We start from the raw sequence: 24226 nt of genomic DNA, 5'->3' as shown, positions 1-24226 counted from the left end.
CTTGAGTATTATATGGTCAATTAAACTTCACTTTTAAGCAGAATGTAGGATATCCCTCTACTCAATTTGACGAAGCTGGATAATATTAGGTTTGGCACGTCTATTTCAGGCACCCAAAAGAATCTGTGCACACATTAAACTTAAGCAAAGAGCAGCTCTGGTCGAAATAAAAGGGTAAACATTGTGATTTTATGTAAGCATCTTAGCCAGCTCCATTTGGCATTCTCGCACGGATAAAACTACAAGTACAACTTACTTAGCACCCGAAAGTGAATTGCAACATGATATGTTGACATATGAGAGTGCTTCGTGTGCATATATACCAATGTAAACATACGCATGTGTAGGTAACTACGTAATTCAATAGCTAACTTAAGCAAATGCTCTGATGCGTTAAGCTTGTTGGGGGGCAGCACTGCCAATGAAGAAACATCAGTCCAATGGACAGCCAAGCATCAACCCATCAACCCATCAGTCCTTCAGCCATCTTTCAAAGTCGCTCTCTAGTCGCTGCCAGTCATGCTGGATTAAGCAATTGAATTTGGATTAGACACAGTGCCAGGGTATGCAGTTCAAATACATACATTTCGAAATTATATGCATATATTCGTATATCGGCTATCTGAGCGCCAGCAGCCCAGCCGAGTAACATGTGAATTTTCAAGGGATTAGACATATGTATGTGCAGCTGCCTCAAATGACTGCACTTCAGAGTTTAGTTAAGCCGAAAGTAAACTTAGTAGACGACAGTTTTAATTGCTTAAACTAAAGCACTGAAAAGAAAAAATGTTAAAAAATCTGCGATCCCGAAAATCATAAACTTAAATGTTAAACAAAATAACAAAAAAAACAATGGCATACAAATTAATCTTCACTAGTTTTTAAAAACATTTCTTAATGCAATTTAAGATCTTAGAATCTTTAAGTTCTACAAAGTCTCAATTCTTTCGAAAGCTCAAAATCTTGAAGTAAGCTAAATTTATTTTAAAGTTCTATATGAAGTTAAAGGACAACAGATTTAAAACCCTGAGACTGGTTAACATGATTACAGACTAAAATCAAATGGACAGACGATAATGGTATCTACTAAGCTGTTGATGCAAATCAGGTACTGATACCTTTCAGGAACGGAGATGTCCCCATCTACACGTTATACATTTAATGGCAAGGTTTTCTACAAGGTTTTAAATTACAGCTTGGTTGGGGCAATAAACAATGCAGCCAGTCGGCCAAAAAGCAATGCCAGACAGTTGGCAACGTAGTTGTGTAAACAAAGATATCAGTTACTCGGCAGGGTAAAACTTGGCTTCTGTGATGAAGTATTTACTTAACAAAGAGACACACGTGTGTCTACCAAAATTTGTAAATGTTAAAATTTAGACATGGGTCGACTTATTATGCTCATAGTTTTTCCATTATTATTTCGAACTTCTATTTCGCGCATCTACAACACGTTGCAAAAAGCATGTGTTGTATTGCAACTTGTTGGCATCTCTTATTTGAAAATGCCTTCAGATAATTTCCCAGTATGGCAGCAGGAAAACCCAATGTCGGGCACAGCAGCTACAACAGTTGGGGCAAATTTCGGATGCAGGCGGCACAAGTGTCTCGAACATCTTGCTGGCTTGTTCATCACGCAACATGTTGCATGAGAATGGCTGTATTGCAACTTGTTTTCGCTTCCATATGGAGGAATTTCCTTCAAAAATGGCAGCATACAACCATTCTGTAACGCCAATGTCGGGCACTCCAACTACAAAAGCAGCTACAACAGATATGCCAAATTTAGTTCATTGTCGACTTTCAAAGTGTGCGGTTCGTTTGGCGGTTGGTTAAGGGCGTTCAGCTTGTAGAGTGAAAGAACTGTATAGAAATTTAAAAAATTTATAAATTAAATAAGAATAATCAACGCAACGAAAACTTGCTGAGAGATGGCAGATGCCACTGTAAATCTCAATTACGTCCTAGCCTAATCATGTAATACAGTGAAAATTATTATGATCAAAATGTGTTCGAGGAAATAAGAAACAAATAAATCAAAGAAAACAGGTTTTCAAAATAAAATACAAAATAATTAAATGGTCACCAAAGGGTGAAAACAATAAAAAGCACAGCTAGCCGACAGCTGTCAAGAGTCGATTGCGACAACAATAAAAATAATTTTAAAAAAGGCTTATTCCAACCGCTTGCGCCAGTAAGTATGCAACACGCGATTAAGCCGTATTATCTGCAATAAATTCGCATATGGCGCATATCGCACGCACATATATAAAGATATGGAACCCAGCTGATGTGAAATAGGAACTTGTTTTGTAAATCGAAGAAAATCAACTTATGTCACTATAGAAATTTTATATACTCTTGACATCATTAATGATATCTGTGAGTGTGTGTGTCTGTGAAGCAAAATGTTTTCGTGAATGCTTGTGCATAAATTAGAAGCATTTGTTGGGTTGTTGTTTTAAGCATGGTCTTATTTTTATTATTAGTTCCGAATATAGAATTTAGTGCTGCCGAATTCGTGCCTTATATGTCAAATCTATACAAAAAGCCAGAAGCAAGTGCTAAAATAATAAAATATTTCAATTAAGTGACAAATTTTATATCTATCTGTTTAACCTTTAGTTTTTCATTTTATTTATTGGTAGTAAATTTAGTTTGTTTGTTCCACATTTCACGTTTCAAACATTTTCGATGCACATTTATATTCTTATGGGCAACCAGAAGCCAGATAAAATTGTAGTATTCTCTTTTCTTAATAAGTTAAATGGCAACCGTTTTTACTGTACCTTATAAAACTTGTTGGCCGAGCTGTAAACGTAGCCATCGCATCAAAAAATGTGTCAGGGACAAACTATAAAATGTAGTTAAAGGTGCATTCCGCTTACGCCTTAAAGCCAAAAATTCTCAAAAGTGCTTGAATAGAAAGGGGACTAGACAAAGTCAATGAAACTTTTAGAACTTTTTAACTTTTATTAGCACTCAATTTCTCCCTCGAGGGCCAAAGCAAAGAAAAACAAACAAAAAATGCTAATTAAATCTAATTCAAATGATGATCGTCAAGCACTTGTGCAAACAAACAAGCAGCAAACATTTCAGACTTTGAGTTGACAACAAGGGTGACAAAATGATTTTTTTAATTGTCGATCGCATAAGCGAAGGCGACTTCCTGCGTCTTTTATCTCAAATTATTGTACATTGTTTCAACAACTTAGACAAGCTGCACCTGAAATGAGATAAAAGTACGACCGGGTTGAAATAAGTAAAAATCAAATGAAAAATAGAAAACATTTGGCAGAAAAAAATAGAAAACAAAAAAGGCTAAGAAAAAGGAGAAAAAGTTAGCATCACAAATAAAATCAAATGGAACATAAAGTCAAGTAAAATGTGAGACACAGCAAATGCAGATAATCGACAGAACGGAAAGCACAACAAATACGAGTGCCGACAAAGCGGAAACCCCAAAAATACATGAGTATCAACGAAATGTGTTGCACGATTTTCTTTAAACTGCAAAACTGTAAACAGATTGCGCTACGAGCACTCTCTGGCTTTATTTTATTTAAAAAAAATGGCAAAGCATCAAAAAACAGATACACTTCTAAAATATGGCATGAAAATCTCTTGTCAACAACTTTCTCAAGAAGTGCAAACAGTCAAAGGAGAAGAATTGCATAGTTCGAGTTCAAAAACAAATACATTTAACTGTTTTTTTTTTTTTTCTGGAAAAGTTTTTCTTCCTGCTAATGTAGCAAGAAAAATTACATCATTTGTTGTTATTATCTTTTGTTTACTGTTTGCTGTTGTTTGTTGACGTAGTTGCTGCTCTGCTTGTTCACAACATCGTCAGCATAAGTTCACTTTCATTCGCTTCACTTTTATGCTAATAGATTTAAGAAATTTACAACAGCTGCCGTCGTTCTTGACAACCATAATGATTTCATGTTGATGTTTGCCACAAGTTTGGAGATAAAAATCGAAAATGTTCAATCAAAAGTTTTCATTTTGTAATTCTTTTTTATATATGTTAGCAAATTTAAAATATTATTAAATTTTCATATTTTATATAAGCTGCATTGCATTATTAAAACGTCAATACTTAACGTATTTTTGGGCCACAAAATATGATTCGAGTAATTATTCAGAAATTGAATGTGGTACTGGAAAAAAACGCTTTCGAATTAAAATGTTATCCAACAATAATTCGATTCAACTTGATAAAATTCAATTTATTTATTATTGCTGTCAATTGGATACAAATAACTACTCCGATTAAAGCAAACACTGTATATTTCTCTTTAATTTTATTATGCATATTTCAACAATCAACATAATAGACAGTTTAAAAAATTTGGCTGACATGAAACCAGAGCTTTAATAAATGTTTTTATAATCAATTATGAACCAGGCACAGAAATTACGCTGAAAAAAAGCTTGTCCGTACGGACACACACATAACTCAGCGAAAATGTTGGCTAACGGAGCTTATCTAATATTAATATAGTCACGGCGAAGTCATTTGCCACAAATAGGCTTCAGACTTTCACTAAATTGGCAATAACACGCCCACTGCCGTTTGCCCCCAATTATGTATTCTCCCAGGACTTGGACTGGAGATGTTGTGTCAGATAATATGCACACAATATATAATTGATTGATATTTTCCATGCTCTCGGGCATAAAAGTGTAGACAATGCCGAAGGCGTTGAAACAGCATCAAATAATGTCAGGCCAATATCTATTTTTGTTTTGTTGTGCAACCAAACGAGAAAATATTGAAATGAGTTGAGATGGGATTATCTGCCTTAATGCTGGACAAGTGCGTTGTCAATATTCAAATTGAAAACATGCCCTGCGACAGAATCTGCCAAGCAATGTATATATTTTCTTAACCCCGCCTGTTTTTCAGGCTCACGACATGTTGAGCACGCAGTTCGCCGTAAGCATGATTGGAATTTTAATAAGTTTCTGTCATAAGATTTATTTTATTGCCAATCTTTTTTTTTGCAAACCGGAAAAGGGGAAAGTTTGGCACTGTGCCCAGCGTAACGTATACAAGCTTATGGCACACATCATATCATGAGTTATGTGCTCGCTTGAGCATCAGAATGTCCAGCCCCGATATGTAGGCTACACAATATGTAAATGTGTAAATATATAGATGTAGATAAAGTTGGAAGTAGAACCAAGCAACAACTGTTTTTTTCCATAATATCCTTGCACATTTAAACCAACCATTTATTTGTTTGTTTTTTTTTTTTTAACAATCAAAGCTGTTTACAAGATGATTCTGATAAAAATGTTTGTGCTGCGACACCAAATATGACTTATATTTGCGCTAATTTATGGTCGGCTTAACGTTAAAGCCCTTCTGTACTTAATCTATCAGAACGAATTATGTATTAACCGGCTGCCGCTCGAATCACTTGAATATAAAAATCTGTATTTGATTTTACTTATCAGCAGTGTGTTCAAATAAGCAGCTGGACAGGTGTGAGCGTAAATATTAAGAAGAAAACACGCAAGTCATAAATAAATATGTACTGCCAGTCGCACGTGTTCATTTTCTGAATACACTCATGCCCAAGCTTTTGAATATATTATGAAATATGTCATAAAACGGGTGGCGTTTGTGCGCAGGTGATTTTTATTGCGTGATGGTGAAAGTTCTGCGAAGCGATTGTATATTCAAAGCTAATCTAAGGATTAGACGCGTTAAAATCTTAATAGTTTATTTGCTTTCTGTATTTTCAATTATCAATAACATTTCTTTCTGAGTTATATCTATTTATATTTATAATAATTATTTATTAGGCCTATGTGCATTGGTTGTTAATTAAAGAAAAAATATATTTTTTATGCCAAGTAATAACATTTATAGCAACATTCGAGCTAAAGTTGAACACACTTTAATTTGTCCATAAGCATGGAAGATACCCAGAGTTCAACTATAAATGTTTCCATGGGAAACGATGTTGTTTTTTGTAGCAGATTTCCGAACATCGGCAGAGATTCAATGATTCCTATCGGCCAAAGTTGATGGCAAAACATTGAATTGAAAGGCTGTCCACCCCCAACAGTTCTGCCCTTATTGATAGCGCGCACACACACGCACTTCGGAGAAATCTGTGGCTTGATGAGTGCCAAGTGGTCCCAAAGGGATAATAGTCGTAGCCTAACGGATGTGATTTAGTCAGGGCTTGCTGGCTTGTGCTTGTGTGTGGGTGTGCGTGTGTCAGTGTGTGTTTTTATGAGCCACATGACGTATGAGTAATGTGCTTCGATTGACCGCAGTGCTGACTTGTTGCCGCGTCAGCGAGTCATAAACTGCTACAAATTTTTTTAAAGACAAGATTTTGGATCATTTCAGGAACTGGAGGAATGCTCGACTTTAAAATGTGTGCACAACGCAAATGAAATGTGATTGCGCACGCACCTGACGAATTTTAGCTACGTGCGGTGAAAGATAGCATTACCTGCATTCCAAATTCCAGCATCGACAGCCTTCCAGCTGTTCAGGGCGTGCTTGTGCATTTAACACGCATATTGCACAACCCAATTCTTAGCTAGAGCCAGGTAACCCAAACACACATGACCGTGCTACGGGCGGCAACCAGAACGTGACACATGGCGATGTACTTTTATGCCAGTAAGATATCAGCCATTGTCTGCGGCACGCGTTGCAAGCAAACCGTGCTGCAAAAGTCGCGTGGTCAACGGGATCGCGATAAGGACAAATGCCGACGCCATCGACAGCGTCACAGGAGTAGAAGACGCAGCAGATGCCAGGAGAGCAGCTCCGATAGCGAGACGAGCGCCGATGATGTCTACTGTGGCCTCGAGCTGGATGCCACACCTCAGCCGGATGTGGGCATTTTCCTGCTCAATGCCAGCAGCTCGAGTACGGAAGCAGCACAGCCTGGCAGCCTGGGACTGGAGCTGGGATTTGCCAACGAGGGTATGCGCCTGCGACGTCGTCACAGCGCAGAGCAGCTAAACGCACATGATTTGGAGCTGGGACTACAGCATTTCAAGGTGGAAATATAATATAAATCTCGTGAATCATCCCATTTTTAATTTGTGATTAATTTACATCTGCAGCCGCTCGCAACAAAAGACGATCCTGTTCAATATGATGTGCCCAAAAATACGCACAAGCGCAGTCTATGTGATATCAGCTTTGAGGTAATTTATCAAAATTATGTTCACTGTTGCGTATCTTCTGTAAATTGTTTTAGCTTTTGCATACATTTTCTGAATATTTATTGACGATTTGTTTGCAGAGTTCTGTTTTGGGTTCCGGCGGAATCATGTACATAAATGGTAAAATAGTTTCCGGCCCAATAGACTCATTCCCTGAGGTGCTCAATCCTAAAAATGTCATTGATTTAGATAAGGTAAGAAAAATAATTAAATCACAAAATGAAAATGTAATGCATTGCAATCCTCAAAGCACGGGCTAAGCGAATAAGGGAGTAGAGTTGTGTTTGATTTGAAGAATGAATATGAAAACTGAATCGAGAAATGCAGAGAATATTTTAATAAATATATAAATTTTGTATACTTATTTATGGTTATAATTTATAACCTTTAAGGCATTTAATTGGCGCAATTTAGTAATAATCAAACTTAGGAACCAACTACTTGATTTAAGGTGTTTTCTTAAAGAGAGCAAGTCCCTAATAAGCTATCCAAACTAAAAAAAAATCGTAAACTACAAGCCTCACCAAAAATCTAATTTGTTGGCACAAGCGAACGCTAAAAACAAAGAACAGATAGTATTCAACCCTATAAAGCAGTCCAAGGCAGATAAGCTTATAATCCAATGAGCAAAGCGCAGAGTGACAAACAGAGATAGATACAGAGAGAGAGAGAGAGAGAGGAAGAGTAAGAGGGAGCGACATTCCTGCGGCAAGGAAAAAACCACAAGCAGAAAGAGCAAAAATAATTAGTTCGTTGCAAGCGAATTGACAACGCGTAGCCCTTTAGCCAGAGCAATAGCCAACAAATGAAGCTAATGGAATACTTTACTCCCACCCATTATGTGTCATAAGGCTAAGGGAATTCCACTTCTGGCTGTGGGTTTATTTGAGTTACACTAATATAGCACTTGTGTTTATCTATTGTAGGAATTTCTGTTCTCATTCTTATTATCATCACGTCTGTTCTTGCGTCCCCATGAGCTGCTCGGCAAACTGTTGGCATCGGTATCCGATGGCCAGTGCTTGGAGACATTAGTTGCCCTCTTGGCCGAGTGGACGCAAAAGTTTCCATACGATTATCGTGACGAGCGCATGATGAGCCATGTAAAACATATCGTTTCTAGGTGAGTGCAAGCCCAACTGGTTGAACTCTTAACTTGTAATCGAGCCAATTGAAAATTGCAGATGTTCCGATTCGCATTTGGAAGTCGTTGTCTCCCAAGTACTAAGTGCCTTACTTCAACGCTTGACTGATTTAGAACAACACGAGGCCGATCTGCGTGCCTGCCAGACCAACAACGAAAAGGTGAGCTCTGCGTGTTTCCCCACATAATTAGCATTACCAACTTATTGGTGTTCTTTGGCCCAGCTCGTTGCTCCAATCAACTGCCCAACAGCCACTCAATATGCGCAAATATTGTGCCGACTGGAAAAGAAATTGGCCAAGCACATAGGACCAGAGGAATTTGTGCAGTGCAGCAGCATGGTACTCCTGGATAAGCAGGTAAGAGCTAAAAAATACCCTTTAATTCCTAATAGTATCGAGTATTCTAAGGAGTAAGATATTTTAAATGAACACCATTTTATAATTTATTGTTATTTAATACATGATGCACATTATATTAGATAAAATATCGCAGATACAGGGCTTATAATATAATATATAATATTGCGTGATATTGTCGAAAAGTTATACCCCTCGACAAGAATATGAATTTATTATAAGCATAGGCAGCTTCATTAACTATGCCCATTGAACGCCTCAAATGATTAAAACAACAAATTGTCTCGACTATTGGTCTCCCAACCGCAGAAGAAATGGGACCAACCTATATCATCGGGTGGACCACCGGGTGCCCAGGATCCAAAGAAGACCTGCAATCTGGAAACGTATCTGGACTGGTCGGCACGTCTGCGTCTGTTTGTCTGCAATGAAATACTGCAGGTGAGCTTATAGCCAACTCTGCATGCTCTGTGTCACGCGTCCAGGTCGGCCAAGTTAAACGTAACGAATGATGCCTTAGACCCTGCGGATTGAATTAAAATCCCATGCTTGTCAAATATGCTCAGCTACGTGTCCCTTGATGGACCGACCAACGCATGTGCCGCATGTGTTTGCATAGTCAAATAGGACGAGCTGGCATATAATTTATGCTGCTCGTAACTTTCTCCATCGACAGTTTGTCAGTTGGCCGTGTAAGTGACTCGTTAAAGTTTTAGTAAAGTCACGTGGTCCGCATATTCTATTGTAATGCCGTCCAACTAACTTCCATATGCAAACAACATCTGACAACTTGATTTTCAGTGCACCGGAATTGAAGACCGTAGCCGAACAGTGGAGCTCTGGAGTGGGGTCGCCCAATATTGTCTACTTGTGGGCAACTACAACAGTGCCACAGCGATCTTAGAATCACTCGAGTCGCCGGCCATAGCCAGACTCAAAATAACGGTGAGTGAATTGACTAAGGATATTATTAATTTACTAAGGTATTAAGGTAGTAATAGCTGAGCATATTTCTATTTTAAGTAAGCAACTGTGATTTATTTAAATTGAAAAATTTACAGGCAGAAGCTCGGTGAAGTACTTATATATTTTATATAATTATATATTTTATATATATTTTTAGACGCTCATTTTAGATTCATCAAACAGATAAATTCGTGTGCAATTATGGTACATCAATAATATGGCAACTCTTCAACAAAACAACAAATTTCTGAACAGCTAGAAAGCTTTCAAGCTTAACATTTAGTACAAAATGATTGTTGATTGCAAGCATTGTTCGCTGAAATTTGAAATTTAATTTCAAGAGTTGCTCGTTTAACGATTTCTCCTGATGAAGCATCATTCGACATTTCCGGTTGCTAACGCAATTGATGGGAGCATTCTTTCTTGAAATCACAAATTAAATATGAGTAAAAAAATTCCAAAAAAACATAATTTATATCTGAATTTATGTAACTGCAGGCCATCAGTTATAAAAGCAAATAAATAGGAAAAGAATAGGAAAAAAGGATAACCACGCCCAAGTAACCGCAATTCCATCAGCCCACGCTGCGTTGGCACATTTTTTATCAAAATTATATTTTTCCTTTTTGTTTTATTGTTTTTTTTTTTTATATACATATATATACTTGGCATCTCGCCCGCAAATGCTTGAATGGGGAATTCGACGTTCACTACTCATTCGGTGGTAAATGAAGCTAGTTTTCATAACAATTTTTGTAATTAGTTAATGGATGCCCTTTCTCTGTGCTGAGCCCTCGCTTAACACTCTTCTGTTGAAAATGAGGAATTCACTTGCCTCAACTTTTGATACTTTAAATGCCTTTTGGCTTATACTTTATTCATTATGCAATGCAGGTTGAGAATTCTTTTCATTTCACCTTTTTTTTGGTTGTTATTGTTGTTTGAAAAGAGTAAATTGCACAATGCACAAAGGACGAACAAAAAATGGTTGCATGAAAAAATTAAACGGAATCGCATAAATTCAGAGACCTACGCAATGTTTTTGTAACAGCAGGGGGCGGGTGGTTTATGCATTGTATGGCAATTTTTTTAGTTTTTATTTTTGTTGTTGTCATATTTTCTGCAGTTGCGTGTAAAGTCTACTGAAATGTTTATGACTAGGAAATAACCATAAATATGTCAGCATAGAACATAAAAATTACACTCAAAAATTCTGGTACATGCACATGTTTGATTGCTACCGAGGAATTGAAAGCAAGTTTAAAGGGCGTTAAAACATTTTCTAAACAAATCAAAAAAAGTTGCAAAATAGCGATTAAAATGATGTATATAAAATTGAATTGAAAAGAACATAAAGATTGGCTTTTATACTAAATTTGAACTTTACATTTCCTGTAATTATTGTCCCATTTAAGAATATCCAAATTAAAATCTTATCTAAGGCAAACGCCAAATGTCGCACCATAAAATGCGATAGAAAGCTTAAGCGCAAATTACAGACATAAAACTGGCGCAAAAACAAAACCATAAACTTTTACAGCGCGCCGAAACAAGGCACAAATAACAAAAATAAAACGAATTAAAGATATTTTCCATTTGGATGGAACACAGCGCACACACAGTAAACACACCAGTCACATGTAGACAGACTGTTCATTTATGTACGTATTTCCATTTTATTACAGTGGAGCAAATTGCAAGTGACATGTCAACAATTGGATTGCATGCAGCGGCATGCCGAAGGACACGGACATTTATGGCAGAAGCAGGCAATTGTTCTCAATGAGCAGCAGCATAGTCTAAAGACTGATAAGCAGCCTAAGGCCGCATCACCATCGATAACGGAAAACTCATCATCAACATCATCTGCAGCAGCAGCAGTAGTAGAAGTAGCAGCAGCAACAACAACAGGAACAACATCCTCAACATCCACTGCCCTAGAAGATTTGGATGAGCAGCCTTCGACAAGTACCAGTGGGCAGCCAGTTGGCTTAACAGGCATATCCGGTTTCAATGCAATGCCAGACTCACTGGAGAGGCCATCGTTAGAGGTGCCAGCGTCTGGCAACAACACTGTGGAAGCAGCCGCAGCCACAGCAATACCACCAATAACAACAACAACAACAACAACGGCAGCAACTATTTGTGGCAAGCCCAATGATTGGGTTGTTATTCCAGTGTTTGCGGATATTGTTAAATTGGCACTGGCCGAACGAGAAAACTGTTTGCAGCGGTGAGTTTTTCATTTATCCCACTTTACCTGTTTTCTCCTATTGATTCAATTAAACGAAAAGTCTGCAAAAATTAAACAAACAAAATATGTATAGCCTCTTTTTGCCAACGGTTCGCATGATTAATATTGCGCATACGTCACGTTGTATTCACAGTTTTGACTGGCTCCATGTGAAGAGTTGCTTTTATTTAATTAACCACAGAGTGGAAAAATAAATAATCATGTTTGAAATAATTTCAAGTGTAAATGACACGGATGAAAACATGTTCATGCATATTAATCACGTATGCATATCGCCTTTGCGCAAATTATTTATTTATTTTTATTTAATCGTAAAAAATTAACTTACTGCATGGTAAAAAGTGCACAATAAAAAGTTGAATAAATAATCATAAATATCTTGCTATACATATTGCTGCCATCAATAAAAATCTGCGTAAAGAATAAACCACATTGGGCATACTCGGGCCTAAGTCAACAAATTTCTTTAACACTATTAATGAATAAGCGATAAAATATAGACGAGATATTAAACTACATGCCCTTTGAAATATGAACAGGCACAATCCACGATTATTCGATTAGCCCCTTAAAAGCTGGAAATTTCACTAAACAAGCAAACACTAAACATTTACCCGCAAATAAAACACAAAATTTGTACACATTTGCACAAAATTATTAAATAGCAGCTCAAATAAAATATTAATTTTCTAAAAACATGAAGCCCATTTGGATGTCATTTGAACCTCACAATTACAAAATAGACGAAAATGTCAACGAAAATTAATTTTAAATTGTATCAAAAGTGTTGCAGCGAAGTTAAAAGCACATTGATTATACCTATGAATAATTGCAATTTATACACGGCTTTTACAAAAAAAAACCACAAGCCTCATCAGCTGAAATAAAAGCCACTTAAAGTTTGAACAACACACTAATTTTTACACACTCGTCAATCAAATTTAGTCGAGCTCAGCTCACATTGAAGATGTGCGATATTCATTAACTGGAATATTGCATTTTGTGGAGCAATTTAGTTGGCCAACAGCAAATTCATGCCCAGGCTTAAGCACATCACAAATCGTGCATTCGACATGATGCGTGCACATAAATTGCCCATTCGAACCCACAATTACCGAGCAGCCACTGATTTTAATAGCTGCACTGCATAGAAGAGTAAAATATGCATTAAATTGGAGCCGTGCATATTTTAGCGGCCCGACACACAGTGAACAGGCTGCTAACAGTTTTGCCTTTTATAGTACATTATTTGCAACAACTGTTTCCCCCCCCCCCCCCCCCTCTTCATCTACTTGCAGTTTACAAAATGGCCACATCAATGTGATTGCCTTCGATCGAATGGCGGCCATTGTTGGCGCGTTCACCAAGCACATGCAGGCAATGAAAACTACACAGGCGCCATCTAGCGGCGAGTACGAGCACTTCTGCACCCATATGCAGCGAACTACAAAACTTGGCGAAGCGGGTAAGTAATATTGCAAGTCAAACTTTACGCTAGGCGCTGTCGAGAGAGAGCGAGAGAGACTTCCTTTCTATATGCATTTATTTATTGTATTTCTGCACATTTTTTTCTTTGCACTTTCCACGTGCTTTATCGCATTTTGCACATATTTCACTGGCTCAAGTCGGCCATTTTAGTGTTTGTTTGTTTGTTCGGTGGAAACTTAAAGTGCACCTCGGCCAACTGGCAATGACTTCAAGTGGCCCGGAAAAGTGCCTCTGTGAATGAACATGTGTGTGTGTCTGGGGCGTGGGTGTGAGTTTGTGTATTCGTGCTACTTACATTTTTTAAATGAAAAATTAAATGCACTGCAGCTGGCACAGCACACATTAAGTATTATTCCACAAGCAGAGGCAATTAAAATGAAAACAAGAGCCCTAAGCTAGAAAATACTCTGCACGCTGCCGCATATAATTAGAGTTGGGCGCGTGTCGTGTTTGCTTTCATCATAGAAATTGAAAAGGGCTTAACTCAATACGACTTACATGAGCAACGCGATCAAACATGAATATGTTTTCACATTAGTATCGCGTCGCATCGTTTCGTATCGTGCGTGTTTTCCATTTATGGTAAGACACGTTCAAATATAATTCAGTCTCGATGTCACCTCTACTAACGAGTGCACTTGTAACTTCATTTCCCTCTTCGCAGATCTACTAATTGGTGCTATGGAGAGAAACTATTTAAATTAATTGCAATGAAATTGGGAAATACATTTTCATGCACTTTAAGCTCGCAAAGAGTTGTGGCAACAATCATAAAATCCAAGGAAATAATTCTCAATCCCCTTGCAGCAGCGCGAAGCAGTTTGTTACTAATTAATTTGAATGAATAACCGCAATAAAATGCCAGAAATACACTTTATGACCACGAAGCGGTACATTTATGCACACATTTTTGCCCGCTTAGCAGCCCTACCTCCTTTTTGACAACAATTCATTTCCGCCCCGTTGCTCGACAGACTTATTCTTGGTCTTATGTAACTTTGCTAGGGCTAATCTATTTACTTTTTACATAAATATCCAGGAGAAATAAATGATGTGCAATTTAGTTTAAAGCAGTATTTAAAATTTAAATACATAAATAAATGCTTCAGCATTGAATTAATAGTTAAGCTATCAATAATTCCCATGCTGAAGCTTTAAGTTTATATCCCAACTGTCCTTGGCGAAAATAAATGCACAAACACTTGCAAGGTGGAAAAAACAACAAGTCCTTCAGCGCATACTGCAGGATACGGAAATAAAGCGATTTCACCATAGAAGCGACGACAACAACACCTACAAGAAGTTACACCATGTGCAGTGCTGCCAGACCGCAAAAAAAGTTTTTAAATCCTTCTTTGAGCTGTCAGCACACCCTGCACATTAAGATATTTTTCACGGGTTGTGCACACACACAAACACAGCTCTGCAGCGGCATGTGTCTGGGTGTGGGTTGAGCGGTGAAGGACGAGACATGAATGCGGCAGTGACGACATCAAAAGTGAGAGAAACAAAAATAGTGCCATAGTGCTGAAATGAAAGGTCCACATAGACCGAACTCATTATAAACCCAGGAAGCTTAAGATACTTTGAAGGCTTTTGCCGCAGGCGACAAACAACAAAGTCGTAAAAAAAGCAAAAAAAAAATGATGTCTTCGGTGCAAAAACGCATCCTGCCAACGTCAAGGAAAAGAATGAAAAGTTATGGCTCAGTTCAAAATTTTATTTTTTCTCTTTCTCTTCAAATAGCGAAGCCTCAGCTGCGGCTGAGTCTTAACATGTCGCCCAAAAGTTTATTAAATGCTTGATGTGCAGCTTAATATGAGGTAAATGCAATTTATAAACTCATGGGTTAGGTTTTTTTCGGTAAATGTGAGGCAAGAAGATAAAAACTTTACCGAACAGTTAAAAAATGTGCTTCGAATCAAGAAAGCTAATCAAATGGTTTTTGTAAAAACATTATTCAATATATTCCAATATATTCATATACATTTTTTTAATAGTTTGAAATGGAGTTGAAATGAAATTCTAAGTCAGCCAAAAAGAAAAATCATATTTGACCAATATCAATCTATCTTATCTAGATGCTATTCTCAATCATATCAAATATCCAGTTATAATTTAATTGTATCAAGTGGCTCTACCCCATTATATAGAATATCCATTATAATTAATAGTTTGTATAATTGAATCGTAGCTTCGCAAACAAAAATTAGCTTGGCAAACGCAGTGCAAATTTTTTCCCAAATTGTCGACGTCAGAAACTTGTTTTCATCTATCGCATTTATTTTCCGGCATTAAGTTTTTCTGGTCCAGCTATTCACAGGAACTTCTAAATCAGTTTCCTTTCGAACCGCAAAACTCAAAAGTGTCCTTTAACTTCGAAGTTTCGCTCAACTTGAAGGCAACGTCAGCATCGTGAAATGCAAAAGAAGTCTCAAAAACTTCCTCCTGTCACGTTTAGCGCACTTTTTGCCTGGCTGCTGCTCGCTATAAATAAATGTTTTTCCAGTCAAGTCATTTTTCGTTTTTATCTAAGTAATTTTCGCAGCTCTGGAATTTTGAAAATGCAGCGCTTAGCTTTAAGGATTTGCCTTGGCATATTGACAAGCATTAAGTGGTTTAAGGTACCCAAGTGCATAATTCTGGGATATCGCGAACCATGAACCACATTTAGGGATTTGTGTTCAAGTCAAAATATTACAAAAGTACAACACAAACTTTTTCCTTGAGTTGCAAATTTAATTACATTCTCAAAAATATATTTGTACTACTACAAAAAAGCAGACAAGCGTTATTCTATCAGCCCTTAGCATATGTTGAGATGCCACATGAAGGCAAGGATGAGGCTTTCTCCGGTCAAACTCTTGCCCTGCCTCATGTTGTAACAACTGTCAGTCTGAATGGCGTTAAAGTCGGACGTGCCGGCACATATCCTGCGCACACAGACAGGCTCAAACCCCGCATTGTTTAATGTCAACCAGCCTGCCGGCCTTATAGAAGGCTGCATATATATATAAGTATACATAGGTCCAGGGACAGCAACCCATTTCAGCACGAGGTCTGTGAAAACTAAATGAATTTAGCAAATACCAAAGCTGAACAAAATGAATCAGCAAAACGTTGGTGAGAAAAATGAATAATGTGTATTTGCCTTAACTAGGAAAGGAATTTAAAATTGAAATATTCAAGTATTGTATCTGCACTTATGAAATTCTCAACTACAGTTTAGATACTTCCCGACTGTGCGTGTGTGAGTTTCTGCCTTAAGGCCATGTTAAATGTGCAAAATTTAATGCCAATTTGTATGACAATTTTATTCACATAACAAATGGCCTGCCAAGGGCAGAAGCCATTTAACACTCAGCCAGAAAGGTCGGCACACTAAGTGTAGCCGAGTTAAATTTTCATTAAAATCATCCAATCAATTGTACTTTGTTATCCAAATATGGAAGCTATTATTCATGCAGAAGTCGGACAGCAGCCACAGAGCAAACAGGCCAAGGAATTTTCGGCCCATGCAACAGCAAACAGGCTAACTTAAGGGAAATTCAAGTTTAATTTTACTAATTTATGCAATGCATATATGAATGTTTGTTATATCAATTCTACTCATTAGACACACGCCCATGGCATTTCATGGCATTAGAAGCATAACAAATACATTCTCGCATAAGTGTATATATTTATGAGCTATTCATTAATCTGGTATTCATTGTGACTTGCGATTCGGGACAAGGCAATTAAGTGGCAGCAAGCAAAGGCTTTGCTCTAATTATTGTCTATATATGAATATATATGAAATTAAAATTAACTTCTCGGAAATAGACACAGAGTCTACACATCTACACACTCGCTCGAACTATTTTCACTTAAACTGGAATATAAAAATGATTTTATTCATGCTATTGCTCAAAAATTCGAATAGAAACAATTGAAAATGGAAAATTGAATTCCTTACCAATCAGGTTTTGCATTTCTTGACAATTCCTAATCAAAAATCGTCAGCACTTTATTGGCATCTGCACAGCAATCAAGCTGCGGTCCTAGGGGCTGCGGGCTCAGGCTTAAGTTGGTAAAAACTTAAAAAAAAAAATGTTTTAAAATTTTTTCGACTTGCTGTTGACCCTCCTCATAGGCGCTTGTTAGGCTCAACACTCAAAATATTCGTCAAGAGCACACAGGATGTGGTGTACATGGTACAAAACCAGAGCGGCTACCAGACCAGGCAAAATCCTCAACACATGAAGGAGGTGCACAAATATTTACCCACACGACTCTATTAAAAGTGAACAAGGAAAAAGTAGATACCATAACCAACGCTTTAATCCTTTCACAAACAATGGCAAACCTTTTTTCTTCTTTTAAGCTAGGACTTCAAAAATGTTCGTTCCATGTGCGTGTGTATTTTTTTGTTGTGCTCGAGCATACTAAAATGCGGGCTCAAATCCTATAAACACGCCGGGACAGGGACGGGAGCAAGGACAAAGAAAGGCACAGGGCCAGGATGCCCAGTGGCATTCTGTGGCAAGTCAAGAACACATCTGTTGACCAAACGCTGACCAACAAGCAGGCGCTTTGCATCATTCTAGAATTTTAATGCTCTCATGGTGTGAATTGGACATGGCTGCCACATTTTGCCGCAACACTCAACGCACACACACAGGATACAACGCACAACGCACTCGAGGCACACATCTTTCTTCTGCCCTTTTTTTTTTTGGCTAGTCGCCAGTTTGTTGTAACTTTATTAAACCATGTTTTTTCATTCTTTTGTTTTTCTATTAAAATGTTACAATCTCAGCTGCACGAAACTCTTGGGTTCCGTCTGCTCTACACTTGACCGCAAGGCAACAGTGCATAGGGCATAGGGCCATAGACCATAATCAGCTCGGTTCAAGCAGCGCGTGTTGACCGTTTAACCAACTAAATACATATATATATATATATATTTATATATGTATTGGGCTATTAGAGCAGCTATGTAGTGTATATGAGAAACTGTCTTGTATTGTCGAATTAAAACGAATTCACTTTTAAAAAGCAGCGGGAAAATAAGGATAGCCTTTACGGTTTTACAGATATTTGAGAAGAGTGAAGCTCGAAAATGCGGAATTATAACATGATATATATTATCTTGATATCATATATATCATTACAAAAAATGAGATATAATAGGCATAGATGAAAAAAAGGTCTTTGGCAAGCCTGACTGTGTATAAGTTTTCAAATAAATTTAAGTTGTTATATTTAAGCCAGTCAAGCCAAGGCAGCAGATTCTCTTGATCATTATATAATAACTATTTTGTGTTTTATCATAGAGCATACAATTTTTTGCATATTTTTCCAGAGCTCATGATGGCTTCGTTTGACTGCGAGGAACCGAACAATGCAGAGAAGCTAATGTATGATTTAAATTAATTTAATAATAACAATAAACGCAATAACATCGCATGGAGGCCATGGAGGCGTAACTCATAGGGCACAGCTGCTGACTGCTTCTACAAGGTAAACCCAGCGCGATCCTTATTGATCAGGCGTCTCAAGTCGACTCACTTCCTCCCCGCGGAGGCCTCCGGTAACGTTTTAACGAGCAACCGCCTCTAAAACGGCCAAAGTGAGCGGCGCTCATCTTGTTAGATGTTGATGTTGCTGTCCTGGGATAAAATGCATTCATCTATTTTATAGTTTCAATTACAATAAAATGTATTTAATTATATTAATAAATTTGGTTGCACAATTAAAGTGTATATTGCTTTTTAAGTTTTCTACATACTCTACAGCTCTCTTTTCATCAGCTCAAGTAAAACATAAAATAAACTTTAAGTTCTGACAATCTACAAACTAGTTGAACGTGAGTGTTTCAAATGAATTGTTTAATCTACCGGCAAAATAAAAAGCAGCTTAAGCAACGGAATTTTCAATCCCTCACATCGTTTGCGTCCCCCCTTTGAGCTGTGCCAAGAAGGCAGGAAATTTCTTATGTGTGTGATTTTTTGGGCCAAAAATGGAAAGCCAAGCGCACATCGCAGCAAAAGCGCTAAGTGTCGAAGCAGTAAGAAAAAAGACAGCAGCAGCACAAAATCAGCCATAATTCCAAGGACTCCGGCCTGTGCATGTGAATGTGTGCGTGTGGGTCTATGTCCTTCCCAGTGTGTGCGCGTGTGCCAGTAATGTCTTTTGCCAGGCCGTGAATTATGTTACAGTCAGCAGATATTTATGCAGCCTAATGCATTCCATGTAATAGGTTTTACAGATTTACAGCTGCCTGCCACGTGGATAAATGTGGCAGCATGATCTGCTCTAACAGCTAAAGGGCGCACAAAGTGAAGGCATTATGAGTGCAAAAGCGCCAAATTAAGATCCAAAATGAATTATATTCATACATGAGTTCAAGACATCTCCGACCCCATAAAGTATATATATTCTTGATCATCATCAACAGCCCAGTCCGTCTGTCCATCTGTCTGTTTCTATACGAAAAAGTCAATCAATTTTAAAGCTATCTTAAGGAAACTTTGCAGAAGTCCCTCTTTCTGTTGCACGCAGCACATATGTCAAAACCAGCTGGACCACTATATCAGGGTATTAGATCTTCGGCGTGCCGAAGACAGCCTTTATTTCTCGATAGTTTAATCATGTTGCTGTAACATAAAATAGTTTAACTTTTTATTTTTAACTTGATTGTTGAAAGAGTCCAAGAGCCATATGCTTTAATATATTCACAAGCTTGGTTATATCTTCATTTATCTTCACTTATCTTCATTTTATAAAGACTAATAAGGTATTTTCAAATAACTTATGTTATCATCTGATAAAACACCATGGCTTACCAAACTAAAAACTGTTTAATAAAAGTAACTAAGATTTATAAATTATATATCTTATTTGTAGTAGACACAATAAATATGCATTATTTATTCAACTTTTTGTAGACACAGCCTCAAATTGTAGCTTAAAATTCTAAGACAATTTCGACAAATAGATTTTAAAATGTTTTATCTACAATTGTGCATAGAGATAAGTATCTCAGTCTGGTGCCTAAAATAATTGCATTATTCACTATCTGTGTCCCAAGTTAAATGTTTATGTGCGGGCAACAAATTGCTTTAAATTTGTTGGTCAACTGTTTTACTAGACGTACAACTAAAACAATTTCGTTTCTGCTAAAAGCGCACAAAACTTTACACTGAAACTTCTCGGTTTTATTTATATTGCGGTTGCCATGTGTTGCAGCCAGCTACCGAATTTATGTGCAACACTTGTTACACTTGTTACACATACGACATGTTGGACGTGTGCACAGTCGAAGACAAATCGCTTGCTTTTACAGCTACATATCTTACGCAGCACAATCAAGATCTTTGACATAATTTATTGATCGTTTTGCTGGGCTCGCTGCAGAACTAGCAAAAAAATAGGTGAATGCACTTAAATTAAAAGAAACGTGATTGTTTCTAATTGAAATCATGGTTTGTTTTTGTTTTAAGACTAAAAGAAAAACCTTTTGCAGCATTTAAACTGAGAGCTGGCAATTATATTCAATTTATCGTCGAATAGGCAACTTGTGACATATATTTCAAAAACTTGAAGCTCAGCAAACTTTGCAAACACGGCTTAAAATTGCCTAAACTGGAAAGGTTACTGGCGCCTTTTTCAATTTTTAATAAAGTTTTGCAATGGATATTAGAAACTGATGTCACTTTCTGCCTTGTTGTCATCGTGACACAATGGCAGATGCAACCAAGCAGGGTTTTTCTTCATAAATGTTGAAGGGGCTGTGCAGTAAAGAGGCAAAGTGTCAGCGTCAAAGCACGATGAAGAGAGAATATCTTAATTGATGTTGCAAGCTAGACAGCAGCTGCGTGACATTTAGAGGAAAACTAAAGCAAAGCATAGCTCAAAGCTGGCAGGCGCTAGTTAAATGCTTAGAATACAAACCGAAGAACTCACAGAAACTATTTTTGACATTTTTTATTTTTGGTTACTTTAAGGGCAGCTCTTAAAGATTATATGGTTTATTAAATTTTGACAATCACTTGCAAAACTGTGAACTTTTGTGCCACAAAAATAAATATGCATTTTTTTTCACATATGAAGCTTGTCTAATGCACAATAATTTCAGCACATTTCCCAACGCTCTAATTTAGATAAACCTTTTTTTTTATTATATATACTCAAATAAAGGGGCCAAGAGCCATAAAAACGTTTATGCCCCTTTTATGAACACACAAGCTGTGGAATTTCGCGCAGTTATACAGTTATCGTGGACCCAGCGTGGACAGTGTTTAGTTTCATTGTATTTACTTTTATTGCGACCTAGCTCAAGGCCCTTGTATGGGAATTATGTTAATATGGGTATGGCAGAGTCCAAATACGAAAATGTCCGCAGGGTAGGACGATGTTGTTTGCGTTTCACACACACACACACACACCCACACAGGCAAGCGCATATCTCAGTTGCAGAATGGGAATTGCAGGCAAAGTAGAAAGTTAAGTGGGATATTTTGCATCTACTCGCATTCTCCATGTAATACTCAACTAATAGGGAACTTTGTATGCACGAAAGTTACACAAGGCATATCTGTACTTAAGTTTACCTATATAGTCAGTGGCAAGAGGCATTGCGACAGTCCCAATTCAAGTACTTACAGTTTTGCAAGTTTGAGCTTATTTTCTAACTATGCCAAATGCTGCAGCTGTCCTCGCTACATTAAGTCCTTTTTTGTAAAGTTGTTTTAATATTTTCCATCAATCAACTTACGCCAAGTTGAGCTAAGAGTTACTTACAAAAACTTTTCTAATTAGCTTCGGGCGACTAGCAAAGGAAAAAGCTGTTAATAATATGCCTAAAGACAGAACGTCCAGTAAAATCTTTAAGGAAAACAAAAATTTTGAAAAGTACCAAATGAATTGCTCAAATCTTTTCTTCAACATTTTTGCTGTTGGCACTGTGGCCACACATTTGTCAGAATTTGTTTGATTTAATTAAAATTTATGCTATAATTGTTTGACTGTAAATTCCTGGGCATATGTCCTGTCTGGTTGCTGAAGTTTTATATCCCGTCAAAAGCGTAGACACATTTTAAGCTCAAGCTTTTTTTTGTACTATTTAGATACGAGTTGTATTGCGTGGTGCGAGTAAAAGCAGCTGGTTGAGAACTTAATTAATTTTATTTATTTAGCAAATGTTGATACATTTAGTATAACTTCTTTAACTGGAGCACTTCTTACAGTATGCAGTGTGGCTAAATTAAATTAAAATATTTGTGCTTCGGAAGGCTTTTGATCATCTTACTGTGATACCTCTAGCTTGAAGCTTGTGGTTGAATCATTATTATTTGTTTTCTATTTTTTTGTTTCTTGCCAGAGCTGACAAGGATATATTACATATGTAACTTCCACTAGCCCGCTCCAAGAAAACGCATCATCAATTTTAATAAAAATAATTGCTACTACAATGCTTTCAAGCAACACGAGCTCTGTCTCATTTTACTAGACCAATTTGAAAGAAATCCCATTTCGTTGTCTTGTGCAGAATTAAATGCAGCATTTCTATTTTATACTTCAATATATATTTTGCTTTCAATATTTTGCACCAGTTTCGTGTTCGATTCAATTATTGAAAACTTATAAGTTCTCATATTTATTAGTCGCATTTATTTCGTAAGAACTCTTGTGTTCGATTGCAATTAACAACAGTTGCAAAACAATTGCACAACTTATCAATAATGGTCATCAAAAGAAATCAAGCAAATAGAGCAGAAAAATAGCAAAATGGAGATGGGAAAAAAAAACTAAGAAAAACAATTAAACTAATTGACAGCAATTTATACGCAACAAAGGAAAGAACGCGACAAAAAAGTTTGCCCGGCGAAAATTGGCACCGTGAAAGTTTTTCCAGTGCAGTGAAGAGAAAACCGCTGAAAGCGAAGATTGAATAAAAAAAAAATAGAAGAGATCCATTTAGTTGGCCACTAATGAAACCGCATTGAAAGGGTTGCCAGCAGCAGCAAACTTTTAACAAAATGCGAACGAGGCCACATTGCAATTAGACAATTTGTATGTAGAGACACTGCATTCCTTAAAACATGCGTGAAACAAAATATTTTGCTAAGTTTTGAATATTAAAAATAAGAAAATCGTGAGATTTTCTTTTTTCGATTATGACGAACGAATCTTTACATGGAGAAACCCCTGTATGTCAAGTGCAAATCAACTTAATTTATTAAGACTATACACTTTGCTCTTGTCGGAATGAACTGAGAATATATTATATATATATTTACAAATTTTAAACATCACATGCAAAATATATTTAAGGAGAATCTGACATACACGTACTACTGCAAAATCTACCGCATTTCCTCTTCTCTTGTCAGGCCTTGCATTCGTCAACCACCTTCATCTTCAAACTCTAGTTACTTTTTAGTCTGACAGGTAAATTTGACAGAGCGGAAGTTCCAACAAAGTGCCAGCCTATAGACACATTTAGGAAGCAACTTTTGTAAAATTTGAGCACGTGCCGGTTGGCGCAACTAGCTTAAATAGACTTGTGTAAACTAATTAGCATGCACACTAACTAAGTTACTAAAACTTCTTGATTCTTATGCATCGCTGAATATTTACTATCTTACTTTTGATCGCTTTCAACACGTACATTTCGATAGTTGAATTGAGTTTGCAGCCATGTAAATGTACTTGTTCTAATTGAAAAGCCTTGTAAACATTTGCTTTGCAATATTGATTTCTTATAAATTGTTTATTTAATTAAATAATATAATATTCATTTATTAAATAATGTTTTTTAACAGT

General features: G+C 37.0%; 1 protein-coding gene and 1 long non-coding RNA gene across 3 annotated transcripts; one reads left to right on the top strand and one right to left on the bottom strand.

Annotated features, from left to right (window-relative positions):
* Positions 1-1800: 1800 nt before the first annotated feature.
* Positions 1801-18873, top strand: LOC6627511 (uncharacterized). Its single transcript, XM_002051588.4, has 12 exons — positions 1801-2194; positions 6371-7035; positions 7102-7185; positions 7284-7397; positions 8130-8326; positions 8388-8508; positions 8572-8706; positions 9016-9147; positions 9508-9651; positions 11358-11905; positions 13225-13391; positions 18762-18873. The coding sequence occupies exons 2-12, from the start codon at positions 6628-6630 to the stop codon at positions 18830-18832; spliced, it is 2121 nt and encodes a 706-aa protein (XP_002051624.2). The 5' UTR covers positions 1801-2194; positions 6371-6627; the 3' UTR covers positions 18833-18873.
* Positions 18874-18929: 56 nt separating this feature from the next.
* Positions 18930-22407, bottom strand: LOC116651619 (uncharacterized). Of its 2 annotated transcripts, none has more exons than XR_004304626.2 (3): positions 22202-22407; positions 22064-22131; positions 18930-19068 (listed from the first exon to the last, which is right to left on the bottom strand). It is a non-coding gene; the product is annotated as an uncharacterized lncRNA (long non-coding RNA). The 2 variants fall into 2 exon arrangements; XR_004304628.2 differs by lacking the exon at positions 18930-19068 and adding an exon at positions 21655-21995.
* Positions 22408-24226: the final 1819 nt, after the last annotated feature.

Source organism: Drosophila virilis, chromosome 4 (genome assembly GCF_030788295.1).
Source record: "Drosophila virilis strain 15010-1051.87 chromosome 4, Dvir_AGI_RSII-ME, whole genome shotgun sequence".
Taxonomy (NCBI): domain Eukaryota; kingdom Metazoa; phylum Arthropoda; class Insecta; order Diptera; family Drosophilidae; genus Drosophila; species Drosophila virilis.
The sequence above is the reverse complement of the archived record's forward strand: the minus strand, read 5'-3'. Positions and strand labels throughout refer to the sequence as shown.